Source organism: Colias eurytheme, chromosome 8 (assembly GCF_061535395.1).
Source record: "Colias eurytheme isolate Ceu_HAF_F1 chromosome 8, ilColEury1 Martin Lab GWU primary, whole genome shotgun sequence".
Lineage (NCBI taxonomy): Eukaryota > Metazoa > Arthropoda > Insecta > Lepidoptera > Pieridae > Colias > Colias eurytheme.
In genome coordinates, this window is record NC_142987.1 from 5,993,373 (window position 1) to 6,018,282 (window position 24,910).

The window sequence follows — 24,910 nt, forward strand, 5'->3', positions numbered from 1 at the left end:
AATTTAACCGACGTAACACATCTCAAATGGCACCAAATGGCAAATCCCTTTAAGATAATAGTTTGCAATGTAGCCAAATGCCTTATCTTAATCCCTCTGAGTGTAGTTTTACCAAGTTTAATTCACGTTAGCTGGGGAATATTTTAATTAATATGACGACGTCCGCGTTCCATAATTAGTTTTTTTATTCAACTCGAACGATCGAATCGTTTATTGATATGCAAAACAGGAATAGTATTTGCATAATGCATATGCGTTTTGCAGCATTAGCATGGTGGCTTGTTTTCCTTAATGAGTAAAAATCTTCGACTTGCATAGGAGTTGAAAACACCTGATAAAAGATTTTGAGAGTTCTATTCAATTATTTACTCATAGGTCTCTCATATATTTTGTTTAGTGATTTACTTATAATGAGCGCTAATTGGATTATTATTACGTGATTATTACCCACTATTATGACTAATTTCATCCTAAAATCATTAAGTTTTCTTTCGACTTCTGTTTATAAATTTGAATTAACAATTGACTTGACTTTGATTATTTACATGGTCACAGCAAAACCAAAAGTCTCTACACTATAACAATGCTAAAGAATCATATACAAGTCTTATTTTCATTTAAGCTGAAAAGCATGACATCAGCATTTCACTAGTCAATTACAGGGGTTGAAATTAAAATGAAAACGTGCGAAGTTCTCTCTCAGATCGTGTTGTGGAATTAATCAGTGGCCAGCTTTCTGTGTAATACCGTTCTTAGTGGACGGAGGCCCTAAATAATTTATGTAAGTCCTTTTTAACAAGAGCAAAATGAAATACGTGTGTACAAATTAATGAAATGGAATATTAAATGCTAATTTTCAGAATTGATATTGTGTTGAATGTATATAATGATAAATAAGCAGATTGTAAATTGATTTAACAATCTAAATGTTCGTATTTTACGTGTTTATAATGAAATTTATGAATGGGAAAATTGGAAACGTTATTTCAATAAAATATTTAATGGAAATTGTTAAAGTATTATTATTGTTTGTATAAAATAAAAATAAGTTGGTGAATACTTTTTAAAAGTTTAATTGTTTACTGAGCGGGTAACAACGAGCAGGAATTTAAAATTTAAATGTAATTGGGACGAAAAAAATATTTTGTAGAAAGGCAGAACTCTTAGATTTGTTTTAAAACCTCGATGTAGATTTATTGCCTAAAACTTCTCGAGGCATCTAATTCCCTAAAACGTAACGATATGCAGATTTAACGATGGTCCATTAGAAATGGAGCAACTTGTACCCTTCTAAGTAATTTGGTAGATGGCAATCGAGTTGTAGATACGGCTAGCCTTCCCTTGATTTATTGTGGTCGTCTTTTTGTCCAACGAAGGAAATTTATTGAGAACAAAACCGAATTATACAAGTGTAAGTACTTAAAGTTTATCTCTGAATGAAGTATTATTCAATTTAACTAGGTTTCTAGATACTGGCATGTGATATACATAGTTGAAATAGAGATTAAATTGTTAAACGTTAAACTTTAATGCCATTTTGGAATACCAATTATTTTACAGGAATGTTTGGTGAACAATGTAAGAACCGTATAATTATATTGATTATAGTTTTTAACTAATTTGTTAAGATATCTGATGATTAACATTCAATAGGTACATCAAAAAATTAAGTTGAATTTTATCTTGTCTTACAAATTAAAAAAAATAATTTTAAGCCTCAATAAAACAAGATACCAATTGAAAAACATATTAGTATATACCTATGATATAAAATATGTGTACCTTTAATATAAATTTAATGTATCGAAAAATAAGCCAACAAAGCACATAGATAAGCCTTCCGAGTTATAGGTGGAATTTAGAGAAATTATTACACAATACAAAAGGAACTTGATATATCTCCTTTGCCGGCAAGTATAAAATATCAAACATTTTTCACTTGCAATCTGGTGAACGCGAACTGAATTGAGTATGTCGTCCTCAATCTCTCGTTCAAGTGGTGAACTATGAAAAACTTGTTCAGGTCACTAAGTCGTTTACTCGAATTTAATATAGCTTATAAATTCATCGAGCATCGCTCTTTCAAGCTTGTAAAGTAGTGATTTTTTATTGAAATATGTAGAGCGCTTTTAGTTGTAACTTTTGATGAGTGGCCTGTTGCAATCCAATTTGTAACTAATATGTTAGGAGCTAAATGTAACAAACAAGTTTGACTAATGTCGCTTAGTTTGTAAATTGCGCAAATACTTTAACCAGAGCATATATGTATTTTTAATGCTTGAAAGCTAAAATTCTACTACTTCAGTATACATTTTTGCACCTTCTTTTTCAGATAAGCTTTACAACTATAAAGTAGTACATTACACTATCATGCAAAGACTTAATATGATGTGTTATAATAAGTAGGCGGTCCACGGATGTATGAAAAGTTGGCTTATAGAAAAAAGAATCGGTCCTAAAGATGATTAAATCTACTAAGTACCTAATTTATCCAGAAATCATGGAATCATATCGAAATGTTTCTAAACATCTTTTGCCTTAATATGAAACTTTTTGTAACAAAATTGAATTCGAAACAGAATTTTGCTCACGGATAATCATTAATTCAGACCAAAGACTATAAAACTTTTCCGAGTACGGCTCACGCCAATACAATTTGTAAGTCATGTCAGGTGCAAAAATCCTACTGGAGCGCAACGAACTACACTGAATCTGCTAAATCCAATCTTTGTTTAACTTCACCGTTCGTGATAAAAACTTCTTGTTTCAGTTTCAAAGACGCTTAATTATTTCACATTGTACACTTCGCGATATTGTTCTAACGTTAGGCGACAAACGCGATGTTAATTCGCTGTTTGAAAATGAGCTTTTAAATATTATTTATTATAACAACACTTTGAAACTGGTTTGAAATGTATAATTACAACAGAAAACTTTTATAATGGTTAGAGCGCCTTACATATTTGTCAGAGCAATATTTTTTGTCGCAACTTTAATAACAATCTGTAAGGCATTCAGAAATTATTGTTTCTTCTGAATACTTACTCAGAAGGCAGAAACTACACTCAAAGTCTCAAAGAAAATTAAAGAGAAATTATAAGTGTATCACAATATAAAAAAAATATCACAGTTTACTACGATATTAAATTAACATAATTTCATCGATGTACATTGTACGAGTTTCATAAATACTTGCGTTATTTTTCGATTCGGACTCGAAACATTGTAGAAAAAATAGAAGCGCTTTTGTAAAATGTGGAAGTGAACTTACTCTTACATTTTTTTCTGAAAGGCAGCGTAATGCAAACACGAGAGGACAATTTCAGGTTGTTGTTAACGTGAACCAGGAACGTTGAATTTTCAAGCAACTACGAGTAAGCACTTCGTAACTGTTGTGTTAACGAACCCCGTATTGCTTTATAAGTAAAATAAAATAAACATCATGTACCCCTCGTTTTATTTTTAAACAGTATTGTGATTGAAATTGTTTGTGTTGTTTCAAAAGTCCAAAACTTGGCTAAATTATTCATATCAATAGAAAATTGTGTACTCAAATAATAAAGTCTGTTTTATATTTGCAATATTATACCTTTCAAATAACCTTTTTAGACATTTATCTAAATAACCTCAATCAACGAAAATGAATTTCAAATTGTATTTACTGGTTTGTGTAAGTATTTATTTTAAAATTTAAATAGGTTTCATTATTTTCAAACTAATTTTAAATCCATCTGAAGGGATTGTACCAAACGTATATAAACGAAATAGTAAATACAAGAGTCAAGATACAATACCCATTATAAAATAGCAGAAGACTTAGTTTACGCTGAGCTTAAAAATATCGGTACATTCAATCGAGAAGATTGCTTCCACCATTCTGACACCTGGTATACGACCATTAAGAATTTGAAGCCCTATCAAACGACAGCAGGAAACTGCCAGTATTACCAGGCACATTCTGCCCGGAAAAATATTCAGCATATAAGCTCTGGAGAAATAGATACAATTTTAAAGCATCATTTTAGACATCCGTTTGCGATCGTGACCAACCTCGCTAAAATGTCAAGTCAAATAATAAATTCTATAAATAGCCCCTCGATGCCTATAATAATTTAGCTTCATAAAAGCAATTGGTTTTAGAGAAACCGTTTTGAAAAACTCCAATATTATTCCGTCAAACAGTTAATAAAATCAGTTATGACGTAAATAAAAATCATGAAAGTTTAACTAAGAAAGACATATGAATTATTAATGCAACCAACGGTGACCTCAGCGGTAGTCTTTCAGATTGTAGCCAATGTTTATCCTTATAAATGTTTCATGATATTGTTTGCATTTGTATCGGACAGGCGGTCGTCGGCCTTGATATCCGTTTAATATGATAATCCACATGCAAACAAGCGGCGGATTGCCCGGCTAAATTATTTATGCACCCCTACCTGCGCGTGATGGCTTCACTTGTCAGAGATAGCTCGACTTTTATTGAGCCCCAGAGTTTTGGTGGTCAGGTACAATAAAGTTTTCGCGAATTAATTTTGCATGAGCTATTCGGGTAGCAGGCGTCGACGCTGCGTGTGGAGCGACAGTTGATTAACTTTTCATTACTTATTCGCGTAAATTTAAGTGTATACGAAATACATGGAATTATTATGAAAGACTCGCTTGTGCTATAAATATGCATATGCAAAAATAACCTTAAACCTATGAATATGGTCACAGATCTAGTAGTTGTTATAGCTATGAACTTCAATGAGCTAACTCTCTATATGTCAAAACTTTGGCATTTAGTAGGTACAGATACAATTATAAGAAATTCAGATATCGACTATAGGATTTAGTATGGATTTAGTCTGAAGCATATAGGAAGATTGAAAGCATAGCTTAGACGGGCAGTAATCAATTTGGAAGTAATTGAATCTGTTGAGGCGGACACGCATCATCCGGCCGTGGGCACAGACGGAACGTCTTAATGAAATAATGTTTCACAACGTGATTGCAGCCGAGATTCGCATTCAGATCTTCAATTGCAAATGATTGTGTTTTGTTTACACTGGTTGAAACCATCATGAGTTTTGTTACTGCGTTTCGATAGGATTTCGACGGTACCTACTCTCCTATGTGAGTTGTCTGGTTATATTCACATTGTAATGAATGAGGAATCTATTTTACTTTCGGTTTATCAAATTCACTGTGAGAGGGAACCAACAAATTAGTTTGAATTAGGTGAAAATTTTTATTTCTTTTCATTACCTAAAAATATAGCTCGAAATCCTCTAAGAAAATAATTATCCTAATGAAAGAATAGATAGAAAAATCGTTTAAATTTGTTTCATCAAATTATATTGAAAGCTTCTACAAATAAAAATGAGAAAAGCTTTATTGGATAAAATTATTTTCTCGTGGTTGCTATTTATTCAAATTATTAATTAATTAATGTAATTTCAACGTTATTATTTTACGAAATGTAGATTGAAACATATTATTCTGTTTAAAAAAGATAAAGATAATGAATTCAAATTTTTGATTAATTTAATTAAAATAATGTTTCTGTGGCATTTTAATTCAAAAGTCTCTTGCATTTTAATGGTGAGTTAAAATTCTCAAATTGCAAATAAAAAATGTAGGTAATTAATTTCAATACTTGACATAGTTTAAAAGCTTTAATATAACTTTGTACAAAACATACCTACTAAATATTTTTCATATTATCAAACACTTGTTTCCACATTCTTTGCATTTTTAAAGCATTGCTTATATAATCACAATAATTTCTTAGAGAATATTTGTATACCGATACAAAAATAAAATGTGGAACCCGGATCTCTTGCCCCAGTTCTGTCGTTGCTAATCAGTCTTAACTCTAAGGTTTTATTGTTTAAACAAGATAAATTGCTAACAGTCTTGTTTTATATCCAATTAGTCGTTTGAACGTCTGTCAAGTGGGTAAGAATTGTTATATATGTGAACGATAACAATCGCAAAAAAGGAATGGAATAGCTCAAAGTCAATAGATAATTAATTTCTGGTAGTTGATATCAATTGATTGTCTTGTAAAATTCTGAAAGTTCTATTGAAAATAGAAAGGATATTGCATAATTTAATAAATAATTTTAATCTTTATGTATTTTTAATATTTAACGTACCTATAGGCTATAGGTACCTACTTATTTACTTAAGATTTATGGGTAAATTAGAAGTTACAGAATTAGTAAATGTGCACTTTTTTAAACGTTGTGATTGTTTTATGAACACTATAGGTATTTTGAATTTGAAAAGCTTTAATAAAGTAGTTGAATATAGGTAACTAGGTACCTATCTCTATAAGTAAGTGTAATACTTTAAGTCAATTTTGAAACTTTTATACTAAAGCCTCTGTAATTTTTAATAATGTTAATGTGTCAGGCGTCAGCCAAACACAAAGATAATGGATATTTACTTAATAATTCAAGTGAAATTTATGAAAATCTTTATGACAAGATCGAACAATACGAAATAATACCTACCTACATATGTACAATTAGCATAAAATTGAGTAGGTACCTAGTTTAGATGAAAGGGGTGAAAATTAGAATAAGTATACTGAAGTGCAATGCACACGAGCGCGGAAGGAAAGCCGGTAATTAATACAATACAAAAAATGTTTTATCTCCCATCTCATGTTAATCTATACGTACAAAAAATTAATTTGTTCATATTGTTGCATATTAAATTCCTCAACTTTGTTTACTTATCTATTAAATCAGAGAAAGCACCCAGCAGTTTGTTACGATTTCGATTTGACGTCCGCGTGCGTCGTGGGTTCAAGCTAAGGTCGGACCAGCGTATGCAAATAACTACGCATCTAAAGAAACAAGATTGTCAAGTTTATAAAATAACAGCCGAATCCACTTTCATTTTTGTTTCGAGTTCCGGTCTCGCTATTGTTGTGTAAAGGATGAGGATTTGTTCATTTCGTTTTGCAAATAAACAGGCGTACTGTAGCTGTTGAATAAAAGTATGACTGAGTCAATTTAATAAAGTTTCGTATGAAATAATTGATATTGGATGGTTTGCAATGACTTATTTTTAAGGATTGAAAGAAATAAATACTATCGTATTTTGAGTAGGTACTATCAACCTAAAATTTTGATAGTAAGATAACTTGATTTTAAATAATATTAGTACAAAGTGTATAAGTATATTCCTATTTAGTATTTATATCTAAAATATAAGTCAATTGTCGCTACGCAGCTGCAGGTACAAAGGAAAAGCTGACGATAGATTGAACTCAGTCACAGTTGGTAACCTTGAGAGAAAGCGTAAAATATGACAGGTGTTCCTGCTAATTTCTAAAAATATTTTTGATATTTTTTCACTGTAGGCTCACTAGTTATAATTTGAAGAATAGGCATTACCTGCATTTGACGATTGATAAAGTTTATGTAGGTTCCTACAAAACAAGATTCATTTAGTAGGATTATTTTAATTCGCATTAAAATAAATACCAAAATAATTCAATGTTCCGAGTACCTATGTTATACAATTATAAATTAAATGTTAATTAAAAATACTTATCTCTATTTGACTTGTGTAAATAATGTTTACAATCCATAATTGCATAAACAATTTTGATTATAATTAAATATACATTGGACGTAATATGATATTAAAAGGAAAGTTATGAGAACAGCCTACTGCAATATAGTCCATGATATAACAGTATTTGTAACATGATTACTGAGGGGGGGGGGGGGGGCAGGTAGGCGCCAACGCGGCCTTGGTGAAAGTGTTCGAGACGTTTCACCGCGGATCAAAGTGTCCCATAGCTGATCTCCGGCATATTATGTCTGCATTATGCCAACACGTAAACATTCAATATTTTGCCGAGAACAGAACTGCTGATTTGTAAAGATCTGAACGCAAATACTCTTGGAATTTGATTGTATTATGAAGAGGTTCTGAAGTGAAACTTCTTTAGGCGCGTTGAGAGTAAAATTTCAAGGTCTCGTCATAGCAATACCGCCATATCAAGGAGTAAGGCGACGATCTTGATATCTTTGAATCTTTCTAAAGAAGTTTCACTTCTGACACATGTGCTCGGCACACACGCTCTTTTTTATACCGATATGAATCTGTATTTTTCTAAACGTGTATTGGACAGATTCCATAAACAATTTTATATGTATTTTTTAAATATAGCTACAATGGTAAAAGCTATTTTATAACTATTATATACCTTTTCTTAGTATTTGGTATATCTACTGTTATTGAGCTAGCGAAAATACCATTGCGGCCGCATTCATTTTATTGCTTTTTTGTTTCTTTTCAACTTTAATTACGACATAACTACATATCCTATTTATTTGGACCAAATTAAATGCGAATTTGCGAACCAACATTGCTGAAATTCTCTCGATCTCATTCAGTATCTGTTAAATTAAATATTTCTATTTCGCAGTTATGAAAATAATCGACTTTTCTAGGAAGAATATCACTGATACCATGGTATTCGAATCCAGAACAATGTAATTAAATTGTCTTATTTATAAACCTATAAAATATATGTTAAAGATAACAAGATTATATTATGATAACAAAAATTGGATACTTATTATATTCTCCTTTCATCGTCTCGGTCAACCTTCAGTGTGAATATGGGGGTATTATACTGTAGCTCAGAGAAAAGCCTTTAAGAAACGCGTCTTTCCAAACTATACAAGGCCAGTACGCAACGGTGTGAAACTAATCACGTATAGTTTGAAAAAAACTTTTTCACAAAGTTCTTCCAATCTATACAGCAGCAGTACGCAAGTACTCGCGTATACTTTGTAGTGAAGTAAGTAAGAATAGCGCTCCAAAATATACAGCGCCAGTACGCATGCGGACTAATCGTGTATGTTTCGGAGTAAGCGCGGCGTCTTTCTATTGATCGCGTTTATATTATTGTGTTGCTGTTTTGAAATCTATTATTAAAATGCATGTGTATTGTGTATGTAATGTTGCGTACTGATGGTATATTTTTTGTATCGAGGATGCTTGTGTCTTCGTTCCCGACTATACTGCACGACTTACAATTGACAATAGTGCTAAAATGTAAGAATCTAATAAGTCCAGAAGAAGACGGTTGCGAGGCGACGGCTATTTTTGTGTAGTTAAAAAAAACACGAACCTAACCTAACCCATAGGTAACCCTTATATCTGTTACCTACCTATTTTTTTTTCTAAGCTCACCTAATAATATTTTTATTCCATATTTTACTGAATCAATCAAGAAGAATAAAAGTAGATAGATATAGCTGTACAAGTCTTTGATTGCCTACGCCTATTTATTATTTTCGCTCAAGCGTAAGTGGTGTAGTAGGTATATTTAGTTATATTTTGCGTACTGATCGTGTATAGTTTGGAACGAAGAAGCAAGCATCCGCGTTACAAATTATACACGATCAGTACGCAAAATTCGTGTATATTTTGTAATAACAAACTTAAAAACAGCATTACAAAGTATACACGAGCAGTTTCCTATGGTTGCGTTCTGGCTATGTATAGTTTGTAAATACGCTTAAGAAACATATTTTTTTAGCTTATTGAAATTTTATAAGGTTTCCTTTCCGAGTAGCACATTTTTATGTAAGCGCTCCGTTGCAAAATATTAAATTCCGAGAGAGTAAATCTTTATTCTCCAGAGTGTTTGCGCGAAAAGGATTTAAGAACTGGCCGGATTACGGTTTTGTAAACAGCCGCTCAGTATTAAGGAAGTTATGAAACAGTGGCTATAGAACGTGTCTTCTCGAGTTTTCTTCAGATTTTCTGGATATAACCGGTTTTAGTAAATTGAATGACTTTCTGCGCAATACCTTTATAATATGAGTGACTTTTCATAAATGTCTGAGATAAAATTTGTTACAAATGCCGAATAATACGGCATGGAAGTAATAAAAATGATGTTAGATAATACGGGCTCGTAAACGATGATAGCACGAAAAGTGCGAGCAATGGGTCAAGTGAAGTCGAGTCGAGATCAGATAATGAAAGAAAGCATCGAGCCGTGTAAGACTCAAAAGGTGAACCTTACCGAGAGTGACGTGCGCATTGAATTCATATCGTGAAGACACTTGGATAACAAAGACACCTAAGAGATTTCTTTTTTGCTCTGCCGACTGTACTTTTTATCTTTCTATCGGTATAATATTATAATGAAATGTAACGCTATAGAAAATCACTGTTTACCTAGATAGCCTATAGATTCAATAAGTTTACTATGTTTAGTACCAATATTGCGATCTGTGATTGCGATAAAGTACTAAATCAGTTTTTCAATAATTAGTAAGTACATTTAATATACTTTCTAGTAAAAAACATATATGTACTTATAGAAAGTTATAATAGTACCTATCCAGTATTAAGTATAGTATTAAAGTAGAAAAAAAACTAAATATTATCTGTGGTTTTACAATATGCATACCAATAATTGAAACTATAATACTAAAATAATAACTATAAACTATAATAATAAATATAAACTACTAATTCTAAAGAAATACGTAAATAGTAAAGAAATATTTCGCGATTTAAATTTGTAGTTTTCAGTTTTTGTAATTGAAAAAATCTACAGTATGGATGTTGCGTATCATTGTATAATATTGAATCCATATAGATTGCAAACATAATGTAGGTATTCATTGATTACACAGACTGCGAATAATTATTATTTATTATTCTTGGAATGAACAGAGGCAATGGATACGTAAAACGTTAAAAACCCTTTAATGTGATAGTTACCAAGGCTGCTAATTGTACTGGCTACTAATTTTATCTGGCGATTACTGGTTTTATTCTTGGTATACCTAATTCACTTTCAGAAAGCGTTTGCAGCTGATAGCTAAGCACTAATGTTATCTACACGATACTTGTTACTAGATTGACTTTTTGTCTATTAACAACAAAGTCATTAGGTAACCGGACTACGTTGAATAACGGACATTGATGTATTCTAACTTCTGCCATTAGTTAACCGCAGCCAATTACGTTACTGTTCACTAATCTGTTTTTGGAGTTTCAACGAACTGCATGCAAACAGTAACTTCGCCAAGGGCGGATCCAGCCTTAGTGCCAGGGGGGGGTCACATAGACGTGGGCAATTTTCAAAAGCTATATTTTGGTAATTTAATTGATACGTAGATTTAAAAAAAATTGGTCAAGTGCGAGTCGGATTCGCAAACCAAGAGTTCCGTACAAACATTTTTATATGTTTTAATATTAAATTTATGCTCTTTGCAATTTTTCCTTTATCTGTGCTATAAGAAGTAGTTAAGTTTCTATTAAATAAACATTAAATATCAAGATTCTGTGTTCACGGGAAGTACCCTCTAGGTTTTGATTCCTGGCAACACTTGCGAAGATGAAAATATGTATGTTTTAGAAATTTTTCCTCCATCTGTGCTGACATTGCTTTTAACCAAATTTCAGAACTCTGTGTTCACGGGAAGTAGTACAATATCTATAGATTTTGATTCCCTTGCGATAATGTCGAAATTTGCGATAATTTACAGCATAAACGTCTGTATCTTTTGATTGCGTTGGCTTATAAGTTTGATTTTTTCACAGCTTTAAGGAACCGTAGATTTGAGTATTCGGTATGAATTTCAGATTGATACCTCCACGCGTTCCTGAGAAAAAGGGTCTTGACAGGCAGACAAATTTGAAAAATATATATTTTTTGCAATTATTCCTGTATCTGTACTATAAGATGTTGCTTTGTACCGAATTTCAAGATTCTGAGTTTACGGAAAGTACCCTGTAGGTTTTGATTTCTTAGGGAGTGTCGAATTTTGCGAAAAATTTCAGCATTTACAGCTGCATCTTTTGATTGCGTTGGCTAAAACGTTTGAATTTTTCACAGCATCAAGGGACCGTAGACCGTAGGATTTCGACATTAGCAAGGGAATCAATACCTGCAGGGAGCACCCTGTCCCGTAAACACAGTCTTGAAATTGAGTAAAAAGTATCGTGTTATAGCACAGATGTAGTAATAACTGCGAAAACCCTAATTATTTAATTAAATTAAATAAAAACATACATGCATTTAATTGATATTCACATCAGAACTCAGGTCTATAATAACTTAAATCTGTTATTTAATTAAAATTCTATGTCAACGCAATCTGAAGAAAAAGCATTACAGCCGCATATTCTGTAATTCGCAACTATACTTGCAAGGGAATCATCCATCAAAACCTACAAGGTACTTCCCGTGAACACAGTCTTGAAATTTGTTTAAAAGCAACGACTTAAGCACACAAGCACAGATAAAGAAAAAAATCCTTTAAACAAAATTGTAAGATACAACATAATGAAAAAATATGTTTGCTCGGAGTCCTCGGTGCGCGAGTCCGACGCGCATTTGGCCGACTTTTTGTTGTAATTTGACTGTATTTTCTATTGTTCATTCAGAAAAAAATTTGCTATTTTATGTCTTATCCACGAACTGGGATAGTTCGATATTTGAGGTTTTGTGTGAAAAGTGTAACAGCAAAAGTTGCAGAAAAATAATTAATTACATACAACTGTACCATTACACTTTATTCCGCAGTTATAGATTTTTTAAAAAATCGAAAAACCTGTTTTTGTCCTTTAATTACGACCACAGGTCGACCCTAATAAACTTTTTCTATAATTTTTGTTATATTCTCTTCCGTTACCGTTTGTAATTGATTTCATTAGATATAATATTATGTATCTACTTTTATGTCTCAAAATTCAATAAAAACATCATGTTGAACAGTATTCATTTGTTAATTTAAAAAGTTAATATTAAATTAGTGGTCCACTTAGGTCGTGGACCTAGCCCAGGGGGGGGTCATGACCCCGTGACCCCCCCCCTGGATCCGCGCTTGAACTTCGCTTACGCTATTGTTTTAATAGGTCTAAATTTAGTTTAAAAGGTCGTTTCATGTAAATACTGATAAAATTTCCAATATTATTGGCAATAATTTGGGATTATATTTGACATTGCTAATTGCTATAATTTAAACAAAGGGCAAGGTTTGTGCGTAGGTAATATTTTTAAACGCTTATTATGAAGCATCCTTTTATGCTACTTCTAAAATCAAAAATGAATTTCATTATAATTTATATAGAAACAAATCTGTAATTTTTTTTGGATAGGTAGGTATACCGATTACCGATTTTAAGAAATAAATATGCATGTAGGTATGTTTTTACGTAAAAATTGCTTGTTATTTCGGTTTCCATTTAATTATTCACTTTGCTGAAAAGTAAATTAAAAATGCAATCACAGTTATTGTACAAAATAAATTCTATATTCAGTCAGGTATACGGCTTGTAGGTATTCGGTGAATTTTTATTTTTTACACAAATTACATTTTGTTTTGTACACACAACATATTATGTTTTTGCGTATTTAAGAGCCATTTTACCGAGTTTATCAAGCAATGTTTTCCTATAACATCATAGATTTTTCATCTACCTACTTACAAATATACAAGAAGATAAGAACTTCATTTCATAAAATCGGTACTACCACCATGCTACCGTACGTACTACTTTCTCGTTAACAATATTATCTGTGTAATTTGTTATATTGGGATAGCGGTAGGTAAAATATTATATTTGTATGTTTGTTGAAGGTAGGAGCAGTGGCGCTGGCGCAGGTGGGTGGCGGGTGACGGCGGCGGCGCGGCAGCGCAGCGCGGTGGCGAGATGAGCGCGCCGCTGTCTGCCGCCGAGGCGCTCTCCTCTCTGCTGTGGCAGCCCTACGAGTGCCGCTCTCCGCCGCTCACGCGCTCGCGCACGGATGGCGCGCTGTCCACCGTGTGGTTCGTCGCGGGGGACGAGGCGCGCGCGCCTCAGTCGCCGAACGGCGGTCGTCATGCGCGCGCGTCGTACCGCGCTACAATCCTCCGCCACGAGATGCGGCTGCCCGTGCCGGCGCCCGCTCCGCTGCGAAAGTCCGACTCGGTCTCGGTGCGCGTGCCCGGCGAGCCGAGCCGCGAGTGCAATGTGAACATAGTGCAGGTGCAAGAGCCTAGTCCGAATGTGAACAGTGCCGTGCAAACCGAAAGGGAGAGGAGCGTTGCCAGCGCGGAATGCCAGACGGAGGAGCCGGCTCGGCGGCGGCGAGCTCGCCGCGGGCGGGCGCCGCGCGCTCCAGACCTGCTGGAGAGCGTGCCGCCGCCCCCGTACAGCACGCTGCCGCCGCCGATGCATCCCGTGCCTGTGCCCGTGCCGCCGCCTGCGCCGATCATTACACCGCACCCTCCTGCGCCTAGATTTCCTTTTCAACCAGTACCACTCAGGTAAGCTTTTACGGCTTTTAGTCACAAAACATAAGAATACCTAGTTTAAGTTGAGCGTACTTACAGCCAGGTAAATATGTTATTGATTAAGTTCAATAACATTTGTTAGCTTTCATGTCACTTTATAAATTACATCTTTTTATATACTTGTGAATGAATACATAGGCATAGCACAGCATCCGTGTGATTTATCTGTTCATAGACAATGTGTACGTTATATTTTATCATAGTAGGTATTATATCACTACATAGTATAAAACAAAGTCGCTTTCCCTGTCCCTATGTCCCTTTGTACGCTTAAATCTTTGAAACTACGCAACGGATTTTGATGCGGTTTTTTTAATAGATAGAGTGATTCAAGAGGAAGGTTTATATGTATAATAACATCCATTAAATAGTGGAGAAATACTGTTATTTTTGAGGTTTCTAATGTGATGTCGTAAAAAATTACATGTTTTCCGCTTACATTGCAAACGCAGGCTGAACCCTACGAGTTTTATCAAAATAATGTACTAAGTATTATACACATTGAAAAGGTCTACAGAAAAGTCCGCGATGGTATATGTCTATCTCTTATGGATAACCCACAATAACTTTTTTTTGTCATTTACTTTTTACGACAAATAATGTCTAATTTTCGATGCGATTTTAACCAATACAGCATTAATCCTTAACCAATTAAATACCTTGAATACATTGTTCATTTAATATAGATCTATATGGCCCTTTACACCGTATGATTTAAGTGAATATTTTCGAAGATATTACAGATTTAAAAATTGCGGGACGTAGCGTTTGCGGCGGTACCGGCCGGCCGCCCGGCTATCTATTTTATACCCGTGCGAAGCCGGAGCAGGCCGCTATGTTTTTATATAAAACGTGCACAGTTTTTCTGTAGGTAGTGTATTTAGTATCAGCATTACACCCGTGCGAAGCCGGGGCGGGTCGCTAGTTATGTATACATTTCAAAACTATAGGTAACTATATGCACCTAGTTTACTTTCAAAACTACACTTTACTTGTGCATTATAGAAACTTCCGCGTTACACCCACGGGGGACCTTTAGCCAGTATAAAGCCATCATATAAGACAAACAATAGAATATCTAGGTAGTGCCATTTCTGGAGCTGACGTAAACGACAATTGCATCCAAGTGTTCATGTTAACATGCGGATTCGGAGAAAGGCGGTGCCGAGCGGTTCGCATGTAGGTAAAGTCTTTAATACTTTTAAAAGTGGTATTGTTAAGCGTATGAATGAGACATAAATAATGTATCTCAAACGGACCGTAGCTCCGTGCAATACCGAGTGCTATCGCTCGTTGAAATCTTTTGCAGCTTTACAATATTTAGCGAGCTGTATAAGCTGCAGAAAGCTATCTTTTCAGTTTGCAAAGATTTTTCCTTTAAAGTAATTTATTTCGTTCACACTTCATTACTTGTTACATTGGATGTTTATTTTGCAATTCATTAATTTCGTAATATGTATGCAATGTGTTACGCGCAGTAATCGCAACGATTGCCTTATCGGCAGATTAAATTAACAGTTAGGTACCTACCTAGGTGCATGCCTAGTATACAATATTTGTATTGCAGAAAGCAGTCAATCTGGAAGATGAAATCATGACAAGTTATAAGCCCAATAAAGACAAAAGAATCCCTGACGGTCCTTTACGGTTAAGTAAATTTTTGGGTGTTATTGAAGGCCAGTAATAAATCCATATTTTCGTCTTATTACAGTGGTTTAAGCAATATAACGCTACGGATACTGGGTAATAGTAACCAGTTATTTTGGCCTTGTTTGTCCATTATCTAATATGTTTACGGAACAAGGTCGTTGAAAAGATACTCTGAATAATTTATAGTAATTTTGTAATACAGAACAATTGTTTCATATTATTAATATAAAAAAGGCTGATAATGGTATCTTGCCCCTCTTTGTTTTCGAGAATAAACAGACTAGATCGAAATAATAGTTTGTTACTGCTCTTTTTGTACGACTATACCTAGATCATTGTCATTAATAATTATTAATTACAAAATAATCTATATTTTTGTACCTACCCAATATGACCAAAAAACATACCAATTACATACCTACCTACGCAAAATAAAACAACTCGTAGGCAGTTGTACCAGGTTGTACCTACTTCACGGTTAGATTTAAAAAAAAAATGTTGTGTGGTTTTATGAAACCACGGTAAAAGTGAAACTTTCCGAACACTGCTTTATACCTACTCGGCAGCCGACCGTCACGCGACATGCGCTACACAGACCAAAAAGTTTGAGACGATGTAATAAAAGTTTCACTTTAAAAATCAAATTATGATATAAAGGATATAAACTATAAAGTGCATGTTTAAAAAAAAACATAAAAGGAAGTTAAATGTTTTTTTGTAAACCTTACTAAATTGTTACTACGGAATGATATACATATTATGCAAATTCGTTTATTTGTAGTATACAACGCAAATTCATATCACATCATCATTTAATATGTACATACTGTGTACAATGCACATGTATGATTATATTCAAATGTTATTCACATGATGTTTTAATACTAGTAGGTAGATACTCCTTCCAAGAAATTAACAAAACCATAAATACGACCTCTTTAATAGTTTCTTTGTTAAGAAACTTGACTTCGTATGGATTACGATCGTAAAAACAAATGGATTCAAAGTGCTGTAAACAGTACGGATGCCTTAATTGAGTTTCAATAGTGAACATAATTAAACAGGTTTAGTGATAGTCGCTGCATCGAGAACTGGTCCACTGCCATGTGGTGGAAAGTAAGCAAGTTTATTGAGAACGAATTTATCAAGTATTTACGAAGTTTCCTTTAAACTAGTTTTTTTTTATATTTTTGTTTAATGGTCGTCGGATTCTATACAGATTTGGTAGTAGTCTCTTTCTTTCTTATTATTATTTTAATAAATAAATTTCTCTCATATTGAGAACAACTGGAGTGTCATTCATTTAAAAATACTTGTACAAAGAGATACACCCATATATTTTTTCTACAATACAACCGCAAATAATAATCATCCAAGTTACGGATGGGTCATTAATTCATTATAGCGAAGAAGAATGTTATTTAAGTACAGTCTTACACATACGAAGTTTTAACACCTACCTAAGGTTCCATTATCTTTATAATTGGATGTCTTTATAAAAGGCATGCATAATTCCATACGATACAGTTCAAATTGCGTTATTCAATTATGCAAACTGCTATTTTGGATGTGCAATGTGACCATAAACATGTAAAATACTGGGATATTATGCGTAAAGCTGTGTTACCGTTTAACCTTGCATCTTGTATAAATTAACACAATTTCTTAATTGCTTATGAACTTCGGTCTATTTCAAGAACCGGCTAATTTTAAGTGTAATTGTTTTGCGTAATTCCTACTCACAGAGTTAGTAAGTTGAATTAAACGATCTTTTCGAAGTTCGATAGTGCATAAAGTAGATTATATTATGGTACATTATATTATAGCAATATTTAGTATTAAAAAGGTCTTAATAAACTGCTACCAAATACAAATTTCCAATAACTAAATACCAATATTTTTGGAAAGCAAAATTCAATTCAGCTAGACCAGGTACGTTTCGTATGTCAATCAAGAAAACGTAGTGTACTTGTTTTCTGGCCCACATATGGCGAGGTCCGTGTAGGTCGCCGAGTGACATACTGAGTCTATGCGTGTGTGTGTGTGTGCCCGCCCTCATATCTCACTAGTTTTACAATTTCTCCCAAACTTTGTGCAAATATACGCACGTTTGTAACGTTTTTTTACATACTAAAATAAGTTTATTAATTATACTAACTATGGAATATAAACATGTTAGTTTGAAACATTTTATTTTTGATTAATAAGATTACATTTTTTATACTAGATAATAAGTATTTATAAATACATTGGACCTGATAGAATTAACATAGACCACTGTAATATGTAATTTCGAATTTGCCAAGAAGCATGGAAACCGACTGATGCTGATGAGGAATAAGCAATCATATAGGGATACATCTATTGAATATAAAAGAATATAATATTATGTTAGTACTGTGCGTTAAGAAGATTAATAATAACTTGGTAAAATTTTGTAAAAAAATCAACCTGTAAAATCAGGTCAATTGATAATAAAATATTTGATTTACCATAATAATGCTGATATTTTCCTTTGTGTCTAGACGGTAATTAATGTGATATTATAAACAGGAAAATATCCATTACTTTGTGATAAATTATAATGAGCTGCTTATACCTTATAAAAATGCTCATTCGTTTTATAATTCATGCAGGTATAAATTAATTTACTCACATAATTATTAATTATTATTAAATATACATATATGTACTTTAATTGGTGCGAGTTTGTTTGGAGAGTAAATAAAATTAATGGTAATAGTTATCATAAATTTATTTACTTCCTTTGATGAAATTTTTAATTAAAATAGTTCTATATTAATTCTATACAAAAAAATGGTAATCCATACTAATATTATAAATGCGAAAGTAACTCTGTCTGTCTGTCTGTTACTCAATCACGCCTAAACTACTGAACCAATTTGCATGAAATTTGGTATGGAGATATTTTGATACCCGAGAAAGGACATAGGCTACTTTTTATTGCGAAATATGTACCACGGGCGAAGCCGGGGCGGACCGCTAGTAATTATTATAAAATATGTTACAAGTTAGAAATTTAAGAAATGATTAAATAATTTAGCTGTTACATAGATAAATAAGTATATAACGCTACTCAATTGTAAAAACACAGGTCAACAAGAATCTGATTTAAAATAAAACATTAAGGGTAACATTAACATTAAGGGTATTTAGGTATCGATTTAATACAAACAACGATACGTATATTCTTTTCATAAAGAGGAAATGTTTAATAACAGTAAATTATGAAACTATTAATAATTATAGCGCAGAGCTGACCTTATGATTAAATACGACTTGAATAGGACACTAACATAAAATTTTAATATTCAATATTCATAATTTTTTTATATTCATCAGCTGTTATTTTCACTAAACTACGTTTTATAAACAGTTGTCCTCTAAACGTTTGTCGGTCAATATCGTTGGTTTGCGAAACTTCACGTATCTAATACGTAGAACATACCTACAAATCTTATACATACTTAATATTATAAAGCTGAAGAGTTTGTTTGTTTGAACGCGCTAATCTCAGGAACTACTGGTCCGATTTGAATAATTCTTTCGATGTTAGATAGCCCATTTATCTAGAAGGCTATAGGTTATATAATTATATATTTATATCATTACGCTAAGACCAACAGGAGTGGAGCCACGCGGGTGAAACCGAGAAGTGCAGCTAGTTAATAAATATATTTAAGTTTTATCTATAGTTAATAAGTTTATGCTTTTATATTATATTAAAACAGCAACCTGTTCCATTAATAAATTTTCCAAGTTATAAAATATATTCTGAACAGTTTTTCATTTCATACATGAGTTATTACAGCATAAAATTGGTAACAACGTGAGTAATAATTGCAATTAGCTGAAAAAATGTCCATATAAATCATATCATATTTTTATTCTTATTTTTTAAGCGTCGTTCGTCATTCCGTTCTATTTCTATACTCAACACTTCCTTGAATGTTAATCTTAGGAATATACTTGCACCTCGAACGTAGCTGGCATGCTGCCAACATCCTAATGGTACGGGACTAGCGCCAAAGCCACCAGAAAATCTTATATATTCCAAACTAAACTTGTAAAGTGGATTGATTTGACGTAATGAGTATAGTGGAATACCGATACATGTTCATTTAGTAATTGGTTCAGGAATCTGTTTATAATGTTTGTGGTATATTCCTTTTAGAGATGTCTAAATTCCAGACTTAATCCATTAATTCCTGGTATCTATGTAATGCGTTGAGGGTTATAATATATTTTCAAAATTTAAATTGTAATCAATTTTACTGGAGACACATTCTATGTTATAAATATAAAATATGTCATAGGTAACGTACAACAATATTGGAGAACAATATACCTGAGTTTAGTCACAGTTAACATTTTATTATCATTAACATTTTTTTGATAAAATCTTCATTTTGTTATATTTTTTTATTTTTGAATCGCTTATTTTAAATCTATTAGCATAAAAGTAGGTCATAGGTATATTCAAAATTTATCAGGTTTTGTAATTTTAGCATATGAATGTATGCAAAATCCTTTCCGCCATTAATTTTATTTGGTTTGTAAATATAGTCTATTTATTGCACGCCTCATAAGCGAAGCGTTGAGGTGGGTACTACTGTCACTTCGCGCAAAACATCTGATTTTTCAAACTTAAAATGTCTTTATGTATCATACATTGCACTTGTAAGATAATACATACACACACATATTAAGAAAAAACACTATTTTTAACGTTCATGATATTTTTGATGTCATTTTTGTTATTTAAACTAGTTAAAAAACAGTTTAAAAAATTCTGTCTTGGACGTCCGTGTGTCTGTATGTGCGGATCCTTTTTCTTGTTAACACGATAGCGACCGAAATACTTTACTAATCGAGTCTTTTTTTTTCTCTTACGCTTGAGTATGCTCAGGAATAGAACCCTTTCATTTTTCAGGGTCTGATTCGATGTGGTTTAATTGTTATTAAATAAACAAAAATAATAATTAATAAATATTTATTAAAAAAAAATTATGAGGCGTGCACTTTTGGATTTTCCAAATTATTTTTAACTATAGCGGTGTTTCCAAATTTTCCATGCGCTAGTAATTTTTATGTGTTGACGACATAGCAGTAAATAATACTAATAAATAACGTTTGTATATTAACAATTTTGTATGACAAGAGATGTAATACGATTTTCAATGAAAGTGGGTTTACAATATTTCATACATTTTATTGTCTGTCAGTGGGTGAACGTAGCTGGATTTCACCAGACTCGTGACTGGGGGAACCGAATAGCCAATTACGAGCAGTCCGCCGATCCTCAGGGTAACTGCAATCCAATTTGTATCCGTATTGTCTAGAGATATGTCCTTCTAAATGATTATTGAGTTTTATGTTTCGTAATGCTGAGTTTCTGAAATGGACTAATTGGAATTAATAAGCGCATATTTGAGGATATTTATCAAAAGGTAGGGGCATCTGAAATTGATATTTTTTAAACCTGTGTTAGGAATTTAAACCAACAACATTGTATTACACACATGTTTTTGACGGCCTGCAAAGTTGTGTAATTCATAATTTTTATTTATAGGTAATTCAATATTTTAAACATTTATTCAAGTGTTTCAATAATTCAGTGGTGAGTGGCAACAGTTAGATAATACTTATTGCACGCCTCATAAGCGAAGCGTTGAGGTGGGTACTACTGTCACTTCGCGCAAAACATCTGATTTTTCAAACTTAAAATGTCTTTATATATCATACATTGCACTTGTAAGATAATACATACACACACATATTAAGAAAAAACACTAATTTTAAAATTCATGATATTTTTGATGTCATTTTTATTATTTAAACTAGTTAATAAACAGTTTAAAAGTTCTGTCTTGGACGTCCGTGTGTCTGTATGTGCGGAGGATTTTCTTGTTAACACGATAGCGACCGAAATACTTTACTAATCGAGTCTTTTTTTTTCTCTTACGCTTGAGTATGCTCAGGAATAGAACCCTTTCATTTTTTAGGGTCTGATTCGATGTGGTTCGACAAAAATAATAATTATTAAAAAAAAATTATGAGGCGTGCACTTTTGGATTTTCCAAACTATTTATCCTTCACAATAAATCATTTACACAGTTGTCATGTACTAGTCAAAGCTTTGTTTACGTAAACTAGAAGTGGTCGAAACTTGCAAAATCACACTACTTGCATAGTTCAATCACCTAAACAATTCAAATTTTGCCGCCATCTTGTGTCCATGTCAATCACATGGTTTGTTTTACGAAATACTCTTGTGTATATTGCATTGCATTAATTATACGTGTGCTGTGTAATGTGTATATTAATATTATTAACTACACAGATTTATATTGAAATAAGATACAGAGTATATAAGACTGTAATTGTATATACATATATATAAACATATTATCTATGTACCTAAGTTACTATTTATTTTCGACGCACTCATAGCAAATGAAATAAGGTGATCTTGTAAAGAAAACGAAGCCAAACATGTGCATGATCTGTTAGTATCATGCAAATATTTGCGCATTAACAGTAAATCAATTATTAATGCCGTCGACAGGTAATTGAATTAACTTTATCAGAGCCCTAATGAGATGGCCAGGGTACTCGGTGAGCTTTTATATTTAATCCTTTAAGAAGGCGTATAAAGCCAGATAATTCTACGATTAAGCCCCGCACATTACGCGCCATGCCGCGCGCCCTCACAATACCCTCATACACCCGGCTCATCCAACGTACGTAAAGTTCATCGCACGCTAAATTATACACAATATTCTTCGCTCGTTCAACGCGTATTTTCGGTAGTTAGTAGGTATGTTGTCTAAAATAATTGTATAAAACAGTGAAGTTGAAATCATCACAAATTATGTAATATGTCTTTTTATTATTATTTGTTTATAATTATTAATGATAATCTATACATATTATAAAACAATAAAAAAAGTAAAAACTGTCTGTATGTAATATATAAAAAAAAAACAATATTAGGGAAACAGTATAGAGCACGAATCCGTAAAAAAAGTCTGTCGAAATAGCGAGTATAGATACTATTTTTAAATAAACATACGCAGTCGACGACACACATTCCTCCAGAACTTTATTTTGATTAATTTGGTTATAGTCCATTGAATGAGTCCCTCCAAGGGGGGTCTAGAGTGCGTGAGTTAGTAACGTAAGATGTTTCTTCGGAAACATGTCAAGAGTCCCTAGGTAATAAACATACTAAAACCCCGGGCCACTAGGAGGAGCCCCGGAGTGGGGGGAGGGGGGAAATGGGTCCATTTTTTTCATTTTTCGCTTAAATCTCAAAAACGGTACATGTTAGAGAAAAACTTTCAAGGAAAAATTGAAAGGCCATAAAATTATCTACAAGTTGTACCTGAATCATTTTTTCCTATATCCTACCGTTTCTGAGTTATACGCAGTAAAACATGATTTTGGCTCAAACAATTTCAACATCAATCGATCAAAAAATATTTCTTTCTTCCAAAAAACTCAAATGTGCAACTTGTGACCAGTACTGATAGATTGCTCTTAATTAGGTCTATAATTGGTAAAATAAACACATTCCTCCATGGAAGCCTTTAGGAGGAATCGATTGTCAAAATATTATATTAGGGCAGTTTGAGTTACTGAACTTGATCTTTTTATTTTTTTCTTCCAAAAAACTCAAAAGTGCAACTTGTGACCGGTACAGATAGATTGCTCATAATTAGGTCTATCATTGCTAAAAATACCAGATTCCACCACGGAGGCGTTTACGGGGAATTGAATTTTATCAGGGTAGTTACGATACATGAACTTTTTATTTTTTTTCTTCCAAAAAGCTCAAAAGTGCAACTTGTGACCGGTACAGATAGATTGCTCATAATTAGGTCTATCATTGATAAAAATACCAGATTCCACCATGGAGGCGTTTACGGGGAATTGAATTTTATTAGGGTAGTTAGTTAAAAAGTTCATGTATCGTAACTACCCTAATAAAATTCAATACCTCCTAAAGGCCTCCATGGTGGAATCTGGTATTTTTATCAATGATAGACCCAATTATGAGCAATCTATCTGTACCGGTCACAAGTTGCACTTATGAGTTTTTTGGAAGAAAAAAATAAAAAGATCAAGTTCAGTAACTCAAACTACCATAATATAATATTTTGACAATCGATTCCTCCTAAAGGCTTCCATGGAGGAATGTGTTTATTTTACCAATTATAGACCTAATTAAGAGCAATCTATCAGTACCGGTCACAAGTAGCACTTTTGAGTTTTTTGGAAGAAAGAAATATTTTTTGATCGATTGATGTGGAAATTGTTTGAGCCAAAATCATGTTTTACTGCGTATAACTCAGAAACGGTAGGATATAGGAAAAAATGATTCAGGTACAACTTGTAGATAATTTTATGGCCTTTCAACTTTTCCTTGAAAGTTTTTCTCTAACATGTACCGTTTTTGAGATTTAAGCGAAAAATGAAAAAATGGACCCATTTTCCCCCTCCCCCCACTCCGGGGCTCCTCCTAGTGGCCCGGGGTTTTAGTATGTTTATTACCTAGGGACTCTTGACATGTTTCCGAAGAAACATCTTACGTTACTAACTCACGCACTCTAGAACTTTTTATTCAATGGACTATTAGATTGTACGACATTTTTCGACTCAGCAATTATTCTAAAAATAAAAATAAAAATTATCCTTTATAAAATATTACAAAGTTCTTCGAAATTTACGTATTATTTTATCGACAGCTGGTAACTTTAGCAGGTACCTTTCTGGAGTATTTTTTTCTGCGTGGCAATAGTCAGTAGACACAGGTTGAGAGTGAGGTTCCACATTTTCCAAATTTAAAATTGTTCTGTGAAATTAGTAAATTACTTTCAAACAGGGTCAATTTGATTGATTGCATTTGCAAGGCG

The 24,910-nt window shown here is 33.0% G+C and overlaps 1 protein-coding gene and 1 long non-coding RNA gene across 2 annotated transcripts in view; one reads left to right on the plus strand and one right to left on the minus strand.

Annotated features, from left to right (window-relative positions):
- LOC149906539 (uncharacterized) overlaps nt 1-24,910 on the minus strand; it is a 113,063-nt gene that overhangs the window by 18,298 nt on the left and 69,855 nt on the right. The window lies entirely within an intron of this gene.
- Nucleotides 13,684-24,910, plus strand: part of LOC149906540 (uncharacterized) — a 102,789-nt gene continuing 91,562 nt past the window's right edge. The window contains exon 1 of the mRNA XM_090104673.1: nt 13,684-14,294. Coding sequence (XP_089960799.1) covers nt 13,699-14,294 — 596 coding nt within the window. The 5' untranslated portion in view covers nt 13,684-13,698. The remainder of the gene's footprint in view (nt 14,295-24,910) is intronic.